The 22,568-nt window shown below is 42.6% G+C and overlaps 3 protein-coding genes and 1 pseudogene across 3 annotated transcripts; 2 read left to right on the forward strand and 2 right to left on the reverse strand.

Annotated features, from left to right (window-relative positions):
* Window positions 1-142: 142 nt before the first annotated feature.
* On the reverse strand, window positions 143-6,891 carry LOC101778212 (DExH-box ATP-dependent RNA helicase DExH10). The gene is made up of 17 exons (XM_004978783.3): window positions 6,733-6,891; window positions 5,606-6,642; window positions 4,894-5,208; window positions 4,588-4,692; window positions 4,405-4,473; window positions 3,590-3,757; window positions 3,437-3,508; window positions 3,228-3,344; window positions 2,789-3,010; window positions 2,522-2,680; window positions 1,947-2,036; window positions 1,764-1,859; window positions 1,524-1,677; window positions 1,292-1,440; window positions 1,030-1,125; window positions 728-820; window positions 143-533 (listed from the first exon to the last, which is right to left on the reverse strand). Exons 2-17 carry the CDS (start codon window positions 6,614-6,616, stop codon window positions 423-425), a joined length of 3,027 nt encoding a protein of 1,008 aa, XP_004978840.1. The 5' UTR covers window positions 6,617-6,642; window positions 6,733-6,891; the 3' UTR covers window positions 143-422.
* A 401-nt stretch (window positions 6,892-7,292) lies between these two features.
* LOC101785217 (NAC domain-containing protein 18) lies at window positions 7,293-7,943 on the forward strand. Its single transcript, XM_004980162.2, has one exon. It carries the CDS (start codon window positions 7,293-7,295, stop codon window positions 7,941-7,943), a length of 651 nt encoding a protein of 216 aa, XP_004980219.1.
* A 3,830-nt stretch (window positions 7,944-11,773) lies between these two features.
* On the forward strand, window positions 11,774-12,676 carry LOC101785622 (NAC domain-containing protein 101). Its single transcript, XM_012848103.1, has one exon. The coding sequence runs from the start codon at window positions 11,774-11,776 to the stop codon at window positions 12,674-12,676; it is 903 nt and encodes a 300-aa protein (XP_012703557.1).
* A 794-nt stretch (window positions 12,677-13,470) lies between these two features.
* Window positions 13,471-18,104, reverse strand: LOC101786022 (annotated as a pseudogene).
* Between the last annotated feature and the right edge of the window lie 4,464 nt (window positions 18,105-22,568).

The raw sequence follows: 22,568 nt of genomic DNA on the forward strand, positions 1-22,568 counted from the left end.
TATGGGAGCTGGCATAACTACACAAGCAAATTAGAGTTTAGAGAATCTTTTTTCATAGGTTAAATCTTTGTGACTACGATAACTAACTACGGGTTGTGAAATGTTCATAACGTTAATTCATTCAACCACACCCTTGCCGTCATTCTTTAATTGGTTGAGGGCACCGTTTAAAAAAAAGAACAAAATTAACACAAGTTTCCATGGTAGCAATCATCCAAAAAAAAACTTAGCTGATGACATTGCTCCTATCTTGACCTGATGTATACATGATAACAATTAACAAGGGCCCATTTACCCTAGGGGGCTACTAGGTTGTGGAGGCTACGTCCTACTCTACTACAGACAAGGGATAATATCCTTGGCCTTGGTCAAAAATCGCACTAGCATTTTGTTTTGCTAGAATCTGGTACAAGTGCTGCTCATTACAGATACAATGAGTTGGAAAACATGATGCCCCGACGCAAGCTCTCGCTCGCCTTCTTAAACTTCTCCTCAAGGTTAACCTCCCCAACGGCTTCAGCCGCGGCTCTCAACTGAGAACAAAGTCAAGAGTTAGTAGGTTCAGATATGGGACAAAAGCAGAGACTAGAAATAAAGTGGGGCATTTTCCCAAGCAGCCATGCCACATTATGATTGGCATGCACGTTGAGCTTTATGTCTTTAATCAAATGAATGCATCCATACAATGACTGGAAAGTGTGGAAAAAGAATACAGATGATGGCCTACCTGATTCAGAAATTCATCCAGCCTTCTGGCAAGCCTTATGACACTTCCTTCAAAAATGTCGGTCATTTCCATCACCTCTGCAAAGGTGGCTCCCTGTACGGAAAAAATACAGACAATAAGATAAAATTAATGAAATCACAGCAGCTGTTCCAATAGAGTTAATTGTATCTTATACGAATTAGAAATGGTAAGAACAAAACAACCAAACTGGATATTAAAACCTCTACGGCAAAAAAAAAAAGAAATAAAAAAGGGGGGAAAATCTAGCACTAGTTGTTGTATAGGGTCTCAGTCGCACTGACCCTCGACCAGCAGTATATGACATCCATCAGGTAGGGTCTGCAGGTTGATTCAACATATTCCTCCACATTTACTTCTAATTTGCATTCTCGTTGTACCTAAAACAACAGCGATAATTCAGATATCTCAATTGAGTACAGTGACATAACAAAATATAAATGAGAATAACTATACACTTTGCTCTCGTGGGACCATAAACAAGAATGAGTTGACATCTCAATCAAGTTCAGGGAAATATCAAATTGAAATGAGACAAGTATGCACCTCAGCTATTTTTCTCGCAGCCTCCTGAAGTTGCATCATCGGCCCAGAAAGTTCATTTCTTAGGCGTATTTGCTCACTTGATTTATCGCAAGGTACAAAGCAGCTAGCAAGGGAAGCAACTTGATGATGATCGAGATCATTAAATGTACCTTGACAGAGAGAACATATTAAAGCAACACTGCAACTAAAGTTACAGAGAACAACTACTCAGATAATCATATAGAATTGATACCATTGAACATAAGTTCAGTGATAAGCAGCTCATCCCCTGTGTCTATTAAACAGGCAGCACGTCCCTTTAGCTGGAGAACGCCATCAGCATCAATATGACCAAGCATCTTCAGAACGCGTGACCGGTTCCTAAGTTCATCTCTGAATTTTTGTAGCTGAATGGAGGAGATTAGGAGAAGGTAAAGAACTCATTTAGCTTTCAGAGAGTCGAAATGGACCAAGGTAAATTGACTAAACCAACCTGTGAATCCCGCATCTTTGACTTCAATTGCTGAATTTCACTATTCAAATCTGCTTTTCTTTGGTACCATGATAGTTCCTGCTCACTTTGACCAGACTGTGACACAAAGAACAGCACAAACTCAGTCAAAAATTGAAAATGATTCCAGATATTTCTTAAATCAAAAGTGAGAGCATTATATACCTTATGAAGTCGGTGAGAACATTGTTTCTGTTCAAGTTCCTCAAGTTTATGAACCAAGTCTACTAGCTCAGGTTCTTGAATACCCATGTCCTGTTTGTGGTATTAGAAAATAAAAATGAGTACACAATTTTAAGAATTTGTTCTACAGAATGCCAGAGCATTTATGTTAAGATGCTCAGACAAACTGGACCACGACCAAGTCAAGTGGCAGAACTGCCAAGAGAGGGTAGAGCAAGAGAACATTAGAAGTCTGTGAATATGTAAGGCTAAAATCAGTCAACACTTTTCAGTGACATTATATTATGTGTGGACAATTCATTGAAGGAACGTGATAAAGAAAATCCCTATTCCTATATTTGGAAATGTTGATCACACAAGGCATATAAGAATCAGCTACACTATGAGAGAGAAGGAGCAATAACACAGTTCATAATAAGATGAAGAGTGCTGGTGTACAGATTAGATGTATTTCAGTTTGTAACTTTTTCTGGAACTTAAGCCAAGACAAAAATGGGACTTTATGTGAAAAAGAAATATGGCAAGCAAATTCATGTAAGAAGGAAAAACTATCATACATTTATTGGATGTAGCTTCGGAAGGCCTTGGGGGTAGCGCTTTCCTAGTTCTTGCACTGCAAAAAGTATATTTTGCCTTGCTTCAGGTGGTCGCAGATCCGGAGGAATGTTGATTCTAACACTGCTTAGACCAGATATTAAAGGCAATGGTACAGGTACCTGAAAGTACCTCAGGTTAATCAGAACTAATAATTTAGCTCCCTTAGATGATCATCTAATCATAGTATGTCATAGTAAAACCCTTTGTCATTGAGCCGTTCAACTCACCACATGCATTTCACCCTTCTCCCCTGGGCGAGGCGGGCATGGCTTTGAACGTGATCCATTCTCATTGGAACTAGAAGAGCAGTGAAGCAAGGTATCCACTATATAGCTATTGCTGCGTGATGCACTTAATGCAGGGGGAAGAGTCCCAGATGCTGGAGGTTTCTTCACTACATTTACAACCACACCCCATCCCCAGTCGGTTGAACCATCCCTCACTTTAACCTGCCACAATGCAAAATACTGAGCGCAAAGGAACTGTACAAATTCCGTAAAGCCTACAACAGAACTAATAATAAAACAGTTCATCATAGGAATAAAAGAGTCAGCAGAAGCACAGAAAGTATTCCTGCAGTTTCTCATTGGCCAAGTAAAATGGTGGTGAACATAACCAACTCGTCCACAAACAGGAACATAACTTGTGAAGGGTTGAGTTGCCTACCAGCCTTCCAGGAACCAAATATAACAAAGCCCTCTCTGGTCTAATCATCTCAGACATTATTTTCTTCTCAAGTTCAGATATATCAAGGCCCAATTTGTGATATTCAGCAAGATCAATCTGTCCAGGGAAATGTGTAAGTCAATCAACAATGACAACGATAACAAAGCCACAGGAGAACAAGAATGAATACTACAGTGAAAATAGCATACCTCTCCTGAGGAGTCAAGCAAGGTTGCTTCATCCTCCAACCGAGTGATCTTTTGAACTATTTCTGGCAATGCCTGAAAAGCAAAGGTAGCTTATATTTTACACTGGCTATTATATGACAGTACAAAGCATCTATAAAAGATCCTGAAACAAACCTTCTCATACTGAAACTGATGGAATGAATGCCTAATCACATGTTCTGCGGTAAATTGGCCCTCCACACGGCTCATCAAGTTCAGAATACTGTAATAGCTCAGCCGGAAAGTACTGACAAGAGGTGCCGGTTTGCCTAACACCATGTCCTTGATAACACTCATTTCCATCTGCAAAGTGGACTCACGTTATGGACGAAAGTCAAGCTAAAAGAAATAAGTGAGAACAAAAGGTTCTAGTACTCTAAGATACTAACAATGCAATCAACTGAAATAATTCACATACAGAACCATAAAAGCTAAATTGTTCTTCATACGGCAAGCAAAATTCAAGCATAACTTTGGAACAAAACCAAAAGTTTCAACACAATAAATCTATAAGCATGACTTCCCAGAACAGCACAACTGTTTTTCAATGTGAAAGTTCAATGCAGTCTCAAAGCATGCCACGGATTGTGTTGTCTTAAGTCATACATGTATTCATTTGCATACAAACCAACATTGAAATCGGTAAAAAGAAAAGAAAAGAAAGATTGAACCCAATAAACATCAAGGTCAGTCAGAATTCTAAATGCAATTGAAAAACAGCATTAAATTAAAATAGAAAGCAGTTATCAATTCTCAAATCAGATTTTGTCAACCGAACACAAAAGGATAACTGCAGGTCAGGAAACACTGGAATAAATTGTTGTATTCTTTCCCAAAGAAGCCCCAAATTTGTCAAGCCAACAAAGACAAACTAACTACCCTGCCATGAACACCTATGCATTGTACTCGGGAAGCAAAGATAATTACAACATAGAACCATGGGACTTTACCTTCTCATCTATCATTATAACACAAATGCCACGTTCATCCTTGCCACGCCGGCCAGCTCTTCCACTCATCTAAGAATACAGTACATGTGAATTAATATAAGAAGGCTTTCAACATGACCACCCTGTAAACATTACATGTATGAATGTATGCCTAACTTGCGTTTCATATATAAAAATATTTACCTGTATATATTCTCCAGAACCAATATAGCGGTTAGTATCACCATCCCATTTTTTGACAGATGTGAAAACAACCGTTTTTGCAGGCATATTAAGACCCATGGCAAACTGAGGCAGAAAGAAAACAACTCAAGACTGTTATTGATCAAATGGTGCAAAAGATGCACTATATACATGAAGTGTAAACCAATATTTCTTTCACTCTTCCCTGTTTGAAAGCTTTCCATTTGAGAAATGGAACTCTAGATTATACTACATGTGAAGAGATAAAAACAAGCTTAATTGGAATAATCAGGATAGAGATCATACTGTCTCAGTAGCAAAGAGAGCTTTCACAAGGCCTTCTTGAAAGAGCAATTCCACCAGCTCTTTGATTATGGGAAGTAGTCCAGAATGGTGTACTGCAATGCCTCGTTTAAGAAGCGGCAACATCAACTCTATAGCAGGTAAACTTCTATCTTCTTCGACTAAACAACCAATAGCATTATGGAAAACTTGCTCGATGCATTCCTTTTCATCTTCAGTGTTGAAGTCAAGTTTTGACATAGACATGGCATGGTGCTCACATTCTCTTCTACTAAAGCTGAAAATTATGACTGGTTGAAACTTCCGCTCCATGATCATCTGAAGATTAACAGTCATTCAAAATTAAGCAAGGATATGAATGGTTAAGTTTCAAATAAGATATCAACAACTAAACAGTTAACATCTACAAGTGAAATGTGAATCAGACCTAGCCCTTTAACATAATAGATTCTAGATCAGGTAACCATCTTAAGATTAGGAATTGAAAAGATTAGGACTTAAATTAAGCAGGTATTTGATCATCAGGATTCAAATAACATATCAACAACCAAGCAATGAATATCTACCAATAAGATGTCAACTTTAGTCTACTCCTTTAACACACTGTATTTTAGATAAAAATTATTCAGGCATGTTCAAACTATTCTTTTCAGAAAGTGCATTAAGCCAAAGAATAGAGTATAAATTGCACTAAAGAATGCCAATGGCTGCCTACCTTGACAATTCTGTATATGTCAGAATTCCCAGAGGCGCTTCCACCTTTTGCAATTCGACCACTCGCTTTAGGTCCACCACCTCTCCTTCCATCTAATTGATTATTTTGCTTACTAAATGAGTCCTGTAGCTTCCCAAAGTTATCCTCTCTGAACTGCCCGCTTTCATCTACTACAAGGTAGAGACCAGAACCACCAATTGGAAACACATAGTGCTGCAACGGTGTCGGCCTGAAGTCCGTATACACAACGTGACAGGGCTGCTTGTGCAGACTGCATATCCACTCCGCAAACTCGGTCGCGTTCGACATGGTAGCGGACAGAAAGACCATCTTGATGGCAGGGGGCAGGAAAATTATACTCTCCTCCCACACGACTCCTCTCTCGCGATCCTTCATGTAATGAATCTCATCGAATATAACCCAAGCAACCTCCTTGATCACCTCAGAGCCCCTGTAGAGCATGGCCCTGAGGATCTCGGTAGTCATGACCAGGCACGTGGCATTTGGCTGGAGCGTGACATCGCCTGTCATCAGCCCGACATCTGTGAACTCCTGGCTGAGCTCCCTGTACTTCTGGTTGCTCAGGGCCTTGAGCGGGGAGGTGTAGATGACCCTCTGCTTGTCCCGGAACGCCATGGCGATGGCGTACTCGGCGACGACGGTCTTCCCCGCGGAGGTGTGCGCGGAGACGAGCACCGACTCGTTCCTCTCCAGGCACGCGATGGAGACGCTCTGGAAGGGGTCTAGCTTGAACGGGTACTGCTTGGCCATCTCCCCGTTGAACTCCGGGTTCGCCAGCGTCCCGTGCACCGCCTCGTCCTTGGCCGCCTCGTAGCTCTTCGGGACAGCGACCTCGTGGATGCACGACCGGGAGGTGTTCCGGCGCTTGGCCGCCGGGTCCGCCTCCGCCTGCGATTGCGCCGTCGACGCCGGCGCCGGCGGGCTCGGATCCTCCACCCCGCTCGAGTCCGGCGCCTTGCGCTTGCTGATGTTCTCTGCCTCTTCCCCCATCGCCCCCCGCTCGCCGCAAACCCAACCTACCAAACCCAACACCGCGTCAGAGAATGCTGCCACGCAATTGGAGCAATCCATCCAATACAAGCAAGCTCAAGAGTAGGGTTCCTTACCGAGTGATACCTCGAAGAGAGGCGGCGCCGCGCGTCCGACGGCGGTGGTTTTCCGGCGGGAGGAGCGGCGGCGGCGGCGAAGGGGAGGTGTGACCTAGCACTACGGTGCCTCTTCGGCAAACTTCACCGCGAACGGCGGCGCGGGCGGCACAGGACGGAGTCGATCCTTGTCGTTGATCTCCGCCGCACGAATATTGACGCGGGAGGTAGTCGGTAGATGGCTTGGGCCGGACATTCTCCATCCGTCACGGCCCGCTATCAGAATTCGGCCCTGTTACTTGCTCAGCACAGAAAATTGGGGAAAAAATTCCTCCGCCAGCCGACTGCAAATCCGAGCTCGTCCTACATATACCAGGACGGCAAGGTGCGGCGGCGGCGCTTCCATTCCGGCACGACCCGACCAAGAACCCAAGAAAGAGAGCGAGCGTGATTCAATCCCACCAAGGGAAACCAAGAACGAGAGGGTGATCAAAATCCCACCAAGAAACCAAGAAAGGGTGATCCGGATTGGAGAGGGTTCGATTCGGGCAAGAAACCAAGAAAGGGAAGGAGCGCGAGCAATGGAGGCGTCGCGGTTCGGCTTCGACTTCCCGCCGGCGTACAAGTTCGACCCCACCGACGAGGACATCGTGGCGCACTACCTGCTCCCGCGCGCCATCGGGTTCCCCAACCCCTACGCGCACGCCGTCATCGACGACGACCCCTGCAGCTGCCCGCCTTGGGAGCTCCTGCGCCGCCACGGCCACGCCGGCAGCGACCATGCCTTCTTCTTCGGGCCCCCCAGCGATCGGGCCGTTAACGGCGTCCGCGCGTGCCGCGTCGTCCGCCCCGGGCCCGAAGGCGGCGCCGGCGGCCTGTGGCGCGGGCATGACGCCAAGGAGGCGGACCTCGTCGTCGTCCGCAGAGGCGGCGGCGCCCAGCTGCAGCTCAGGTACAGGCGCCGCAACCTGGCTTACTACCACGACGGCGATCCGAACTCCAGCGGGTGGGTGATGCACGAGTACCAACTCCTCCATCCCAAGCTGCTCCCCGGCCCCGTGCTCTCGCGCATCAGGGTCACCGCCAAGGCCAAGAAGAAGCAGCAGCTCGCCACCAGGGCCAAGAAGCAGCAGCACGCCGCCGCCGCCGATCAACAGCCTATCCCGGGTCCAGAGCAGCCAGGCCCGAGCAACTACCCCGGCGACGCCCCATCACCGGAAATCTCGTCCTGACGGACAACGGCGAGGGAACAAGCAGCGGCGCACAGGCTGAAGTTCTCCACCAATGCGACAACAACGGCGGTTTCATGGAAGAGGCGGCCGGTTACTCTGCTTCGCTCGTCGCCAGGGATCACGTCAGCTTACCAGAAGAGCCGGCTCACTTACTCTTTCCTTAATCCAAGATGGCAGCAATGAATGTTGAAAAGCAGACCATGCATTGCTTTCTAGAATAGTGTGCAGTAGGCCTCATGGGCTTTCAGGACATGTTTGGCAGCAAACTGAGATTTCTTGAATGAATCATGTGATTTGGTTGTGTTGGATTCTTCCGTTTGTGTGAATTAGTTGTCACTGAGATTGCTTTGAATGAATTTTGTGATTTTGGTTGTTTGCGCAAGTAACTGAAGGAGTTCTTTTAAAATATGAATTTTAAAAGCTATGTCTAATTTACCTCTCAAGAAAAGAAACTTTTTCCCCATGTGCTGCTACTTACTGCCAAAGTTTATCTATGCTCCAGTACCACCATTACCATTATATACAATTTGGACTGTCACTTGGACAAAATGAGCAATGATAGATAATTGTGAACTTACATAGCAAAATTTGGGGCAACAAAATGAGCCAGTGAGGCAGTGATAGAGATACAAAGGTCCAATTGAAAACTTAAGTTTCCATCTGAGCATCCAGATGCATGAACACATTTCTGAGTGTGAAAATAAATCTCTGAAACAGCACAGAACTTCTCTGAAATAGCACAGAACTGATGACAACTCAGAAAAAAGTATTTATGCATAGTAAGATGTGCGTTCCTCACACATCCATTTCTGTTGTGTTTGTCACTCTGTTTACCTTATAAAAGATCTCCAATTTTATTGAATGAATCCATATCAATAAATACATGACTTGACATATCTTTAGTCTCTTCCTATATGCCAAAATTCAATTGATTTCCTATACTTACCACTAATACGGTGAAAGATGCCTGATTAGTTTAATCTAGAACCTTTCGTTTGTGTCCTGCATTTGGCACTTGAATTGCTCCCTACAGTAAAATAACAAAGTTATACATGTCATGAAGAAACTGATTATTATGAAAGCACAGGATTACACATGCAAGTTCTAGTCATCAAAGGTGTCTGCAACATGATAATTATGGAAACATGAGGAACAGTATGTGTAACCTAACTCCAATGATTTTGGAAGCACTTATTGTAGATTGTAACTTGAGAATTAGAAATCTTAGGTTTTATATTTTTCATAATGTGGTTATCTGGTCAAATTGAAGAAAAGCCATCTTCAGGAAGTTCTTTGATGAACTTTACATATTTTTAGGGACTCAGTGTCGTTTTCACCAAGATATCACCAAATTTGCTGAAAGCAACAAAATGCATTGTCCTCCTGGATAAGAAAACTAGCCACCAAATGGTAATATCAATCTAATGATTTCTTTAATTTAATCAAGTCTTGTAGTTTTACAGGGATGAACCTTGTAAATCAGCATATTTAGATGATTAAGGGTAAAGTTTACGTATAAAAGGAAAAAACTGATAGCTATATAAGTATATAAGCTGTCAAAATGCACTTCTACAATGGAAGTGCAGAGACACATTAATTAGAAAATAATGATTTGAGGCAGCAACCTAAATCATTAAGTTTCTCATTTCTGCAACAGAAAAAGATAATTCATTTTACTTCTTGGCTACAGCCTTTCATTAAGTTTCTCATTTTTGCAACATTACAGCCTCCTGATGAAAGATTGTAAAGAAAAAACGACTTACTGTAAAAGGAGAAGTTGCTAACACAATTGCTTTTTTTTAGGCACAGAAGTGAATTTTGCAACTTAGTGAACCGAAGGACTATTTTAAAATTCACCTCCAAGAAAAAAAAAAGTAGAGAGGCATGTGCCATATTTCACTTGCTTCAAACACATCTCTGATTGTTCTGTAATAAATAAAAATGGTTACCTAGACTCATGCCAAATCTTACTCAAAAGCTGCCTCAAGAACTCTGGCCATTGCAACAGTATCGTGAATATGCATCAAAAGATTCTATTAGATAAGCACCAATTATGTATGCTGAAAAGAGCAAATATAAAGTTCAACTCAAGATAGTACATACATTGCTCCCAATCTCCCAGAGTCGGACTTCAAAAGTGGGCATATCTTAAGTAGACCACTTAAATTCAGAAGTGCAACGTGCTGAAATGCATTGCTGATTCAGACCACCGTTTGCTTCAACATTGACAAAACCATTTGAAATTAGCTTATAACTCTATAGAATGTTGTATATGCGAGCAGTGTCTAACTACTAAGTTATGCTGCCTTTCACATCTTAAAATGACACAGTGGTAGAAAAAGAAAGAAGATTTTGACCCGGACGTTCGATGTTATGTAAAATACATCCGTAACGCTGTGTTTGGAAGAGGGGTATCGACGTACTGCTGCTCTAGGAATTTAAATTCGAACTAGATCCTTATTTGGACTCCAATCCTTCCCTTCCCGAAAAGGAACTATAATAAGCAGAAGCGTGGTTTGTGATAAAATCATAAAGGGAAGTGCTAGCGCCCGGACGTCCAATAATTTTTTTTATCGGACGCTCCGTCGCAACATTAAAAAATAACTATCGAAACATCAAAACTCAACACTTGCAACAACAAGGATTGCAACAACTTTACGTGCATGAAACATCACAAACCGCTTCATGCAACATTCAAAATAGACACATTGCAATAAAAAAAAGCATCTCTTACAGCATTGCAACAACGTAAAGAAGAAGAGACCGAAACAAAGAAAACAACTATATGCAACATCATGAACAAGTTGGTGCAACACCCGATTGCTGGCAAGTCAGACTGTTGCAAAACAGATGAAACATCAAAAGCCACCATTGCAAGATCCAAAAATAACTATTGCAACACCATGAGGTACTATTGCAACACTCAGATCCACGACAACCAGCCTGCCCGTTGTCGGCCGAAGGAGAGGAGATACTGCCGGATATGAGGAGGCTGCCGCCGGCCGGGGTAGGGGAGGGTCAGGGCTTGCTCGGATCTCGCCGGGGTCGGGGAGAGGGCCACTGGATCCGAGGGCGTTGGGCGCTCCTGGTGGGTTGAGAACGTCGGAGTAGGGGGAGGGGCGCCGCCTAGGTTGGGGACGAGCTGCCGGGGTGGAAGAGTGCGACGCCATCGAGGTGGGGAAGAGGACGCCAGCGTGGGGCGCGGGTGGGGGACGAGGCTGCCGGGTGGGGGAGCGCGACGCCGTCGAGGTGGGCAAGGAGGACGCCGGTGTGGGGCGCGGGTGGGAGATAAGGCCGCCGGAGTGGAGGAGGAGGACATCGGGGTGGAAGGTTGAAGAAGAAAGGGGATGTGGAAGAAAAAGAACTGTGAGAATGGATAGGAAGCGGAGCGGAGCGGAACGACGTCCGAAGCCGACGCGTCCGGACGCTCGGACGATAGCGTTTCCGAATCATAAAACGCAAGCAGAAACGGCAGTTGGTTACCCTTTTTCAAAATGCCCGGCAAAATTACTCAAAGCCCTCACAGTATGTCAGAGGCCCAACAGCTTGCTCTGCTCCGGGTGTTCCGCGTGAACTGCAGATAAAGAAGAAGAAAAAAAGTTGAAGCCTGCTCCGAATCGGCAACGGAATGTCGGAATCCGACTAGAATCGCAGCTCCTCTTTCTCCTGATCTACATATATCGGCAGATCGAGCCGTCGAGTCGATCACGAATCGTCACAAAGAAACAAGGCAAAGGGCGGCTTGAATCCGGCCAAGAAACCAAGAAACAACGGCCGCCGGACCCGACCAAAAAACCAAGCACTTCTCGTCGCCGGCGACCAAGAAACCAATGGAGGCGTCGCGGTTCGGCTTCGACTTCCCGCCGGCGTACAAGTTCGACCCGACCGACGCCGACATCGTGGCTCACTACCTCCTCCCGCGCGCCATCGGCTTCCCGAACCCCTACGCGCACGCCATCATCGACGACGACCCCTACAGCTGCCCGCCCTGGGAGTTCATGCGCCGCCACGGGCACGCGGGCAGCGACCACGCCTTCTTCTTCGGGCCCCAGCGGGAGCCGGACCCCAGGAAGAAGGCCGCCCGCACCGTCGCCCCCGGGGAGGACGGCGTCGGCGGCACCTGGGACGGGCAGAGGAGCGACGCCACCCGCCTCGTCCTCCTCCGCGCCGGCGCCGGGGCCGAAGGCCGAAGGCTCGAGGTCACGTACAAGCGCCACAACCTGTCCTACTACCACGGCCCGCAGAAGAAGAAGACCAGCGGGTGGGTCATGCACGAGTACCAGATCATCGACCCGCCCCACCTCGCCGGCACCGTCCTCTCGCGCGTCAAGATCACCGGCAAGGAGAAGAAGAATGAGGGCAAGCAGCAGAAGCAGGCCGACGCCGGCCAGCAAGTGGTTCCCACGGGACCGGACCAGGCGGGCCCGAGCAACTACTACCAGCAGCCGGTCGGCGGCGGTGAGGAGTACGGCGGTGCCATGGGGGACAACACTGGTGTTTGCTATGTTGGCGACGGGAACGACTACTACATGTACGAGGGCGACGGCAGCGGCGGCGGCGACTGTTTCCCTGCCGGAGACGGCGGCAGCTATGCCGACGACGGTAACAACTACTCCAACCAGGACTCCGGCTACTGTGGGTATCCCGACGGTGGCGGTGGCTTTTTCCACGTCGGAGACAACAATAGCTATGAGTATCCCGACGGAGGTCGAGAAGAAGAGAAGCAATGCTAGCTAGGACAGTGTACTGTATAGGAGAACCATCCACGGGCTCTGCGTATCTATTTGGCCTATGTTTGTCAGCAATTTGATTTTTTTATTCATTTCGAATTATGAAGCATTCAAATTGGTTTATTTGAATTATTGAGATTAGTTGTTGATTTAGATATAATTATATATTGTCTTATTCTTTCTGGCTTATTAAGCATCCAAGGATTTTTTTATATTAGATTAAAACAACTGATTTTACGTCACGCATAAATAAGCCCCTTTTTATGTTCTTTTTGGAGGAAGCAAATTTTCTCAATTCCCAATTCCAGTGCCACCATTATATACAGTTTGGAATACCTCTTTGACAAGGTGACTTTATATTCAGATAATGAAAATCGATACAAAGAATGAGCCTATGCTGACAAAAAATATTAAAAAAGGAATTATGTTATCATAGAACAAAGAAAATAATGAAATTATGTACAATAAGTTGTAGAGTACCTTATTTACATATGCACATTCACTGCTGAATCTCTTTTATTTTGGGGGAAGGGATTCATACCAACAACCACAATATTTGGTATCTCTATATTTTTGATATTTTATCCTCACTTACTATGTAATATGGTGCGGCTTACATGGGTGGAAAAACGCCTAGTTCCTCAGATGCGTTCATGTTATATATCCTAGATCATGCTTCAGCTTGCTAGCACATGCAGTCAACATGCAGTCAGGCATTGGAAGGTTGTATGTGGATTCCTGCGATTTCCTTAATCTGAAACCTTTTGTCTCACTATGTCCTACATATGGTGCTTGAATCAATCCCATCTACAAGACATACATACTAAAATTTTGATTTACTCCTTAATCAGCTGATAATTATGGAAAAGATAGCACCAAATCCTCTGCATCTTCTGGCCATTCCAGGTGTTTGAAAGTCAATGAGAGTAACCAGTAAAATAAGATTTAAATGTATGTTAGCATAGCATATAGGATATAAAACAATTGCTATAATGTACTTAGAATGAACCTTGCTTATTGGAAGCAATCAACTTTGATGAAAGGTTTATGGAACAAGGTCAACCTTGGGCGCATACATGTGAACAAATTCAGGCCACATACTTTATGGATTGAAAGAAGTTATACTAGGACAACCAAAACATACCTGATATTTGGATTATCAAAGAGTTGAATTAGTTTCCTTTTTATCTGGTTTTATTGTCTTCGCATGTCCTCCATACATATAACGTCTGTGCCCCATCAGAAAGTGGGAAAGTTGCTTCCTTGTGTCATCACAAACACCTCACTGTGAAGACAGATAGTGTAATCTAATGATGCCAGTCTTGATGAATGTCCCTACATATTGTGAGTAGGAAAAATGTATCCTTCAATACCTTGCTTCCAACATTCTTAATGCAAATCAATGAGATAACTGAAGGACACGGATTTTATAGAAATGCAATAACCAAAGAAAGAGTTACCTTGAACAGGGCAAGCTCCTTTGATGTAGCCAGAGTTTGTTTTGTTTGCAATAATGGAAACAATTGGCGAAGAGGAGACATATATTTTTCAGCGTTGTATATTTTACCAGATGCAACATAAAGGGAAGTAGTATTGTCGAATCCCATTCCTCGCAGCATCATTCCAACCTGTATACGCTGAATCAGTAAGAAAATAGCAATCTAACAACATCTAATAAAACAAAGAAAATCATTCCTCTTAAAGTTTCATCAGCGGTAAAACAAAAATCTTGTACATTAGGTGTGACTGATTAAGATATTCTAGAAGTGATCTTTCAATATGACCTAGCACTCTGTCTGTGATGCAACTGTCCATCTGTAGACAGCCTTGGCATGGGCTCTAAAAATGACTAAGAAGTAAGTAATTCAGAAGCACAAAAATTGGAAGGAACAAACATCGCAACCTCTAAAGGTGTCAAAGGGCATCTTCCATTTCTTCGATTAGCCTCAGGATTTATCACTCGACCAGGTCGGTGAAACTTCCCTCTCCAGCTCCTTTCACGAGCATTTTCCATTGCGTTGCTCTCCTTTGAATCACCATCATATATGCAGCATGAGAAAGCTACCATGTCCTAAAGGTAGAGCACACAATCATCATAACTTAGAGAGAAAAGTAGTGATACAAGACCACACAAGATAAACTTTAGTAAAACCTCTTCAAAGCGAAGATGCACTGAGACATACTTCCCACCAGTTAAAGAACTCCTCTTGATCATTCGGCCAACCATATTCTCTGCAAGAATTCTTATTGATTCAGAAAATCTCAATGCTTCATAGTTTGCCAAGCATCTCAATGCCTGGACATCTGAAGGAATCGAATGGGCCAATCTATTTGAGAAAGGGGCAATACGCACAGCCCTGTGCCAAGGAACAAGAACTAAGTGAAGACAGGGTATAAGGTATCCCAAAATTCCAAGCATCTGACACTACTTCCAGGCAAGAAGCGAGAAAGGAGCACACACCCTAGCTCCAACATTTTTGGAAGCACCTGTTGTAGGTAGTAACTTGGGGGTGAGAAAGCTTTGGTTCTCATATTTGGTACAGTGCTGATGTTATGATCAAATCGCAGAGAAACTTCTTCAGGAAGTTCTTTGACAACCCTTACATGTTTCCTGAGAGACTCGATGAAGTGATCTTCGTCAAAGATATCGCTAAATTTGCTGAAAGCATGAAAACACATCCTCATGAAACTCTCAGAAGAATACTGTCATATACCAAATGGTAATATCAAAATAATAACTTTTTATAGAATAAAGTTTTAAGTGCTACAGTTTTAGTTCTAAATGGGATGGAGCATGTAAATTCAAAATATTTATATGATTAAATCAAAACTGTATATGATAAAAGTTAAAGGCTGACATGATACATGGGAGCTGATAGGAAGTTGCAGGCTTGCAGCAACAAGAGGAAAGCTTATGTGCACACAATGAAGGATAGGAAAGAAAAATACAAAGTTTCTCCTTTTTTGCAGAATAAATAGATCTTATCCGTTTTACTTATTGGCACTAGCCCCCTTACAAATTGTTGACCAAAGAAAGACTTGTAAAAGGAGACTATTTGCAAAAAAATATATCCCAACTTAGAGCCTATTTGTTTGAGATGCAGCTTTTCAGCTTTTTTGAAAAGCTGCTGCTGGCTTTTTAGTTCTGAAAAGCCAACACTAGTTTTTAGAAAATGTGTTTAGCTTTCTGAGCTCAAAAAGCTGCAAAAAAACTCGGAAAACTGAGCCCATATAAACTCAACTTTTCCGAGCTTCTAGCTTTTCGGAAGCTGCACCGGGAAGTTTGCTGTTTATTTGAGCTTCTAGCTTTTCATGCTGAGAAGCTGCTAGGAAGCTCAAACAAACAGGGTTAGTCTTGAAAAGGACTATTTTACAAAGCTAGTTTCCAAGAAAAGATAAGAAGGGGAGGCATATACCATACACATATCTGTATATTCTGTAGTAAGTAAATTGTTACCTAGAATCACGCCAAACACTATTCAAATGAAATGCTGGTGTCACAAGAGTTGCATTGAGAATTCTAGCCACAACAATAGCATCGCAAATCTGTATTAAGAAATCTGTATCAGATAACCACAAAAAATGCTGAAATGGGGAAACCTAAGTTGAACTTGAGGTACTATATAATAAAATAAAACAAAGAATTCCAAGGATGAAGATTTATAGCATGTAAATCTCCATTTGTTATTGAGTCTTCTAGAGAAGATAAGGTACAGACATGCACAAAATACCTACTATCGTGTTTATGAAAGAACTGAGGTTCACCACATGTACATGGGAACTGCCAATTAATGATGCAGCCCAAAGAAACAAATCTTGGCAAACAGTTGACACCTTGCTCATCACAAAGAACCAGTAATAACCAGAAAATTCTCTGCTGAGATTGGATCCCACTGGAAAAGGCAGACAGTAGGGAAAATGCAGGTCGTTTCTAAGTTTTCCAGTAACTGCTAATTTTTGGGAAAAATTCTTTTAGCCTGATAAAGAAGCTAATGTGTCACCACGAAAATGCATGATAATTTTGAGGATGGATCGTTAAAAAAAGAAACATTTCGCACCAATAATTTTAACAGTGTAAGGAAATGATCGTACAACTTACTGAAATGCGTTGTTGATTCAGGCCACCATTTGCTTCAACTATAAGGAATCCATTTGAAGATGGTAACTCTGAAAAGTGGATTGTGTGCCATCAATGTCAGCTACCAAGTTATGTTGTCTTTCCCGGATTATATTGTCATAGAGGCAAACAAAGAATAAGAATTAGCTTTTAACTTGCATGTTTGGTATCCAAACTATACTCTAAAGGTTCTGTTACCTGACTGTGCCAACTTCTTGCTGATACAAGGTGTCCATCGTTTTCCAATCTTTTTGTAATGAGATGTCAGTAACTGTGAAATGCAAGGACAAGAGGAAATTATCACATACATGTGAGAAATTGGTTCTAAATTCGTAGCATCAGAAGAAAAGGTTGGTAGTAATAATTATGATCGAAGGCTTAACTCCAAAGGTTACTGACGTTATTAGTATGGTAGTAATGATCAAGACAAGATGATCAGCAATGCATGTTCAACTGAGTCAAAATCACAAAGAATTTCTTTGGGCCTTGTAAAAGTTAATAAATTCAAATTAACCATTGCGTCATTGGTATAAAACATCAACCACCAGGCTGCTACTACAAATACTAGCATATGCATGACTATACAGTACATGCATCACATAGTCCCTTCTCAATCAAACGACGAGCATCGGATCGATCTTAGTGCCAAAATTTGTTCAATGCATGCAAAACATCAATTCACGTCTTTTTTAAGCAAAAAAGGAAATGGTTGAAATTTTTGAAAAGACAAGTGAAGAACACAGATTATGACTAATCCTTCTTTTAATACTATACCAGCAATAAACCTAGTCTACACGAACAAATTGAGCGCCCAAAGTGCAAATTTGCAATCCCTATATGGACACATCGAACCAAGCAAGGAAGCAAAATTTCCCCTTTCCAAGACGAAACCAGGAACTTTGGCGGGCAAGAACTCAATTCCGCTCCAGAAAAATCGAATGCCAAGATCATAACTTTCCCACCGGACGATGCAATAAAAGCTCGGATTTGGACAATCACCGGATTAGGGCGCGAGGTGAAGGCGCGCATTTCCGGGAGGAGCCGCTCGAACACGAGGTGGCTGCGGTGCACTGACCCGGGTGGCGGCGGCGGCGATCCCCGCCGCAGCGCGGCCTCCACCACGCCGCCGGCGCCCAGCCCCTCGCCGCCGCACATGGCGAGCATGAGCATTGCGGCCGCGTACGCCAGCGCGAGGAGCAGCAGGGCGGCCCGCCGGCGGCGCCCGGCCAGCACGCGGACCAGCCGCCGCGCAGCAGGCTTGGCGCCGGGCGAATCGTTGCCACGCATGGACGCCGCCGCGGCCGCCACTGGCATCTCCTGGAGCGCTCCCGCGGGACCATGCGAAGCGAAGCTGGTGGAGGAAGGAGGTGCGAGGTGGTGGTTGTGGTTGAAGCGGGAGAGGAGAAGCGTGCGACCAGAAATGGCAAATACGAGAGGGAGAAAATAGGTTCTTGTCGCGGTGTTTGGCACCGAGAGGGGACTGCAAATGTTCTTCTCGCAATCAGATTTGCAGACGAATAGAATCATGTTAATAGCCATTAGATACTCAGATGATCTCAAAGTTGGGAATTGGGATGCAATGCAAACTATGCAAGTTGATACCAAATGAACAACTTTGAATCATCACCTTGGTTCGTTTTCTTTTTCATTTTCTATGGCTCGAAATCCGGATTATTAATTTAAATGAATGAGTTTTGATTCGATCAATGACTTAAAAAATAGAGAAAAATCAAAACTTCAGACCTTCACATTGACGTTGGGATACGTCATTATAAACATACCTGTTGTGGCGAGCCATCAAAGAATAAGAAGATGATCAGGATGTGATAAGTTAGGATACAAGACATGAGCCATCAGCGCGTTGTAGCTAGTAGAGAGTTATTTGAAAGGACGGTAGTGCGAGAGAACATAATTGTTGGCTAGATCATGTTGATTATTTTGGGAAAAAATAGATAAATTCTAAATAGACACTCTTATCTCTTCCATTAAGTAGTGGCGTTACAATGGCTTTTCACCGCGCGTGCACTTTGTCTTCTCTTAGCACATCACGCGTGTTTTTTAATCCAGAAAATAATTACTTTTCTAGATAATGGAAAGAGTTCTGGCTTCATCACTTTAACAATGTTAAAGGGAAATCAGTCAACATATTATTACACGTAGTAGATCAAATAATAACTATGTGCGACCTTCTACCCACTATATCTATGGCACACTTGATTTCCATCACCTTCCACCACTTCCTCACTGATTGTATATCTCTATAGTTGGAACTTTGCTTTGACGATATGGTTTTCCATGCCGCACCGTATCTGATATATTTCCACTAAAACTGATTCTACATTTCCATTTGGTTATGCCATTGAATATGGCCAATATATTTTCCTAAATATTTTGATTTATGCATACTAGGGAATTGAAGCAAAAAAGTCTTTATGTCTTTATAAAATGGTCGTTGCTTTCATATATATATATATATATATATATATATATATATATATATATATATAGATGTAACTTCTTGTTTTGATTTACATTGTAACATAAAGAAGGAAGCTAGAGTGACAAGGTGGGGCTAGGGGTGTAATGATGATGCGGAACCTTTTTTCGGTGGGAGGCACTCAAGAGGTAACAAAAATGTTGCTCGGTTCCTTTTTATTTCTAGTAGAAAAAACTAACCAGCGCTTGTTCTGGTTGCTCAAATAGGTATATAAACAACCTTTTATTAGCAAATTTAGCCTACACCGAGTGAACACTCAACTATTTTCTCTTATGATCTCTGTGGTTATTGAGTTGCTGCATGCCTCTACAAGAAACGTCTTGTGCTATATATAAGAGAAAAGTGATCTCACATATCACTCAACGAGATCTACAACTTTGTAGTTGATAACGTTTCCATTCGAAGTTGTTTTGATTTCTAAATATTAGATATAAGATTCAGAAAAGTCAATATAAAAGGATATCATCCCTACTTTGTAGTTGACAACATTTTCATTCGAAATTGTTTTGTGTGGTGTCGTGGTAAGGAAAGCTTCGCGTGAAGCTTGAGGTCACGAGTTCGAACAGGTGAAGCACAATTACTCATTTCGTGTGAGAATTAGTGTGCATTGCACCCTTGGATAGCTGATAGGTGTGGAGGTGTGCTAGGGTGCTGCTCAGGTAAGAAAGATTTTTTTTCTTCCGTCATCTATTTTTACATATTTGTTTTAAAAAATTAACCGGCAGTGATAATGACTAGCACCGCGGGTTTGAAACACGAGCTGGCTGGCGGTGATAGTCATTTTCACTGCCGGTTCAAAACCGGCATTGATGTGCTATATTATTACAGCCGGCCTTTCACCAACGATAACCAAAACCGGCAATAATGGAGGTTTTAGGATCGACAGTGATACACTTTAGTGTATAACAATGCTAACTTTCATGTTTGACACGGTATAGAAAGCAAATAACATAAAAGTTGCAGTGTCAATGAAATGCACCCTGAAATAAAATGTGCCATTGATCCATTTCCTGCAATTGTTGCCTTAGAGCCTCATTCGCACCATCGATCACTACTGCCTTTAGTAACGTAAAATACGTATATTATACTAAGAATAGGTTCTTGCGTGTTACTTTTCCCTACTTTAGAGCCTCATTCACACCATCGATCACTGCTGCCTTTAGTAACACAAAAACCGTATGATTTGGTAAGAATGGGTTCTTGCATGTTACTTTTCCCTACTTTAGATTCTCATTCACACCATTGATCACTACTGCTTTAGTACGTAAAAACCGTATGTTATGCTAACAATGGGTTCTTGCGTGTTACTTTTCCCTACCTAATCCCTATAAATTCATCACTACGCTCATTGTTATACTTACCAGACACTACTTCTCATGTGTGTCTTTCATTGTGGTGATGAACAGAGGGGTGTCAATGCCAATAATTCAAAGAGGCATCGGTTAGAAGGTATGTGTTACTATTTCTTACCTTACTATTTGAGAGGGCATGCATGCAGCTTTGGTGCACCGCGAGCCTTCAAGCTGGTTCGGTCTCCAATTTTGCATGAGTGATATATAACTAATTGTTCTTTCATTGGTAGGTGGCGTGCATAGTGGCTGCGGGACGTCTGTGGTGACTTCGTCAATCTCAAGGTATGTTGGCCTCGTCTATACTGTGTTTTGCAAATAAAAAGGCAATAAAAGTAAAACAACAATGTATGGTTCATATTTTATCCTTCATAGTACTTACCCTCTTTATTTGGTTTTGTGGACATTGTACCACTTGGCACCATTGCCAGGTATAATACTTTAATGAAAGAAATGCCACCACTAGACACAAAGGGTAAACATTTGTATGAACTGTGGCTGCATGTAGACGAACATCATGGCATGTAAGCTGAACAAGATAGGTAAAACAGACATTGGAGTTGTTCAGACTAAGAAACACCACATTACTGTACCAAGAAAGGAACTTTTCCTCCTGAATTCCTCAAATGAAAGCTTCTTTTTTAGCTGTAAAAAATGTTTTACTTCAATTTTAGAACACAACGCAACGCGAAATAAAGGTATCCTGTAAATAGTCATATGCAGATCCATAAACTCCGGTAAAACAAAGCATGTTACAAAAACTATATTAATTTAAGCGCTAGGCAGGATAGAAGTAGAATGCAAAGCTTAAAGACATCCGCTGTATATTATTGGATATAATCATATAAAGCAACTGTTATTCGCAAAAGAAGCATAAATGAACTTGAAACATGAAAAAAATTGTCATGCACCTAATTTAAGAGCCTAAGAAGTAACAACTCTTCAAAAGACAAAGGCCACTTTATCTGCATAAATTAAGGACAATAAAGAGAGGAACTGAAAGCTGGTAACTGCCACAAGAGAACTATGTGTGCCTTTTCTCCTTCAATTAAGCAAAAGAAACAAACATACCAAACAAACAGCATGTATGATACCAGACTTGGATCAAGATAAATCCATGTGAACCTCCTTAAATTCAGTAAGTATATCTACTGCTTTCCTGAAATCCTGAAATGTTTCAGCACATTTTGGGTAACAAACTGAAAATGCAAGGACTTTAGTGGCAGCTGCAAGGAAAACAATGCACCATGCTCAACGAAAGGCATTGCTTCTTTCTTAAAAGTTAATATATGTTTTAAAGTAAGAATAATGGTGTCTACGCTAATTAGAAACGGATGGTATAGTTTCCTTCATACTTAGTCTTTCTAGCATCGGTTTCACACAAATGTGAAACAGTAAGTGAGCTAGAATCGTACCGAAAATACTCATAAGTAATTATATATTCATCGACGGATGGCCAGGATGGAAGGAGCACGTGTCACAAAGAAAGACACAATGAGCTGCAAAATGAAAGTAACAACCAAGAAGGTCAGCGCTTACTGCATGGTCTATTCTCTGCATCATCATTTCCCTAGTTTCTCCTATTATTATATAAATGATATGTCATCTACAATATACTCCCTCTGTTCCAAATTGTAGGTCGTTTTGGCTCTTTTAGGTTCATAGATATTATTATGCATCTAGAAAGAGCCAAAACGACCTACAATTTGGAACGGAGGGAGTAGCAAGTTATGCTACATGCTATCTCTCATTATTATTAGATGAACCATTGCAGCTTCTGCGGAAAGATAGGCCCAGGAAGAAGATGAATATACCATATCCAATCGTAAATGCTGCATTCAAAATTCACAAAGATTGTGATATTGGATCCTTAAGCTACAAAGATCTTCATAAGGAGCTGCATAAAGAGATGGAGAGATTGATCATGAATAC

The sequence above is a fragment of the Setaria italica genome, chromosome VIII (assembly GCF_000263155.2).
Source record: "Setaria italica strain Yugu1 chromosome VIII, Setaria_italica_v2.0, whole genome shotgun sequence".
Taxonomy (NCBI): Eukaryota; Viridiplantae; Streptophyta; class Magnoliopsida; order Poales; family Poaceae; genus Setaria; species Setaria italica.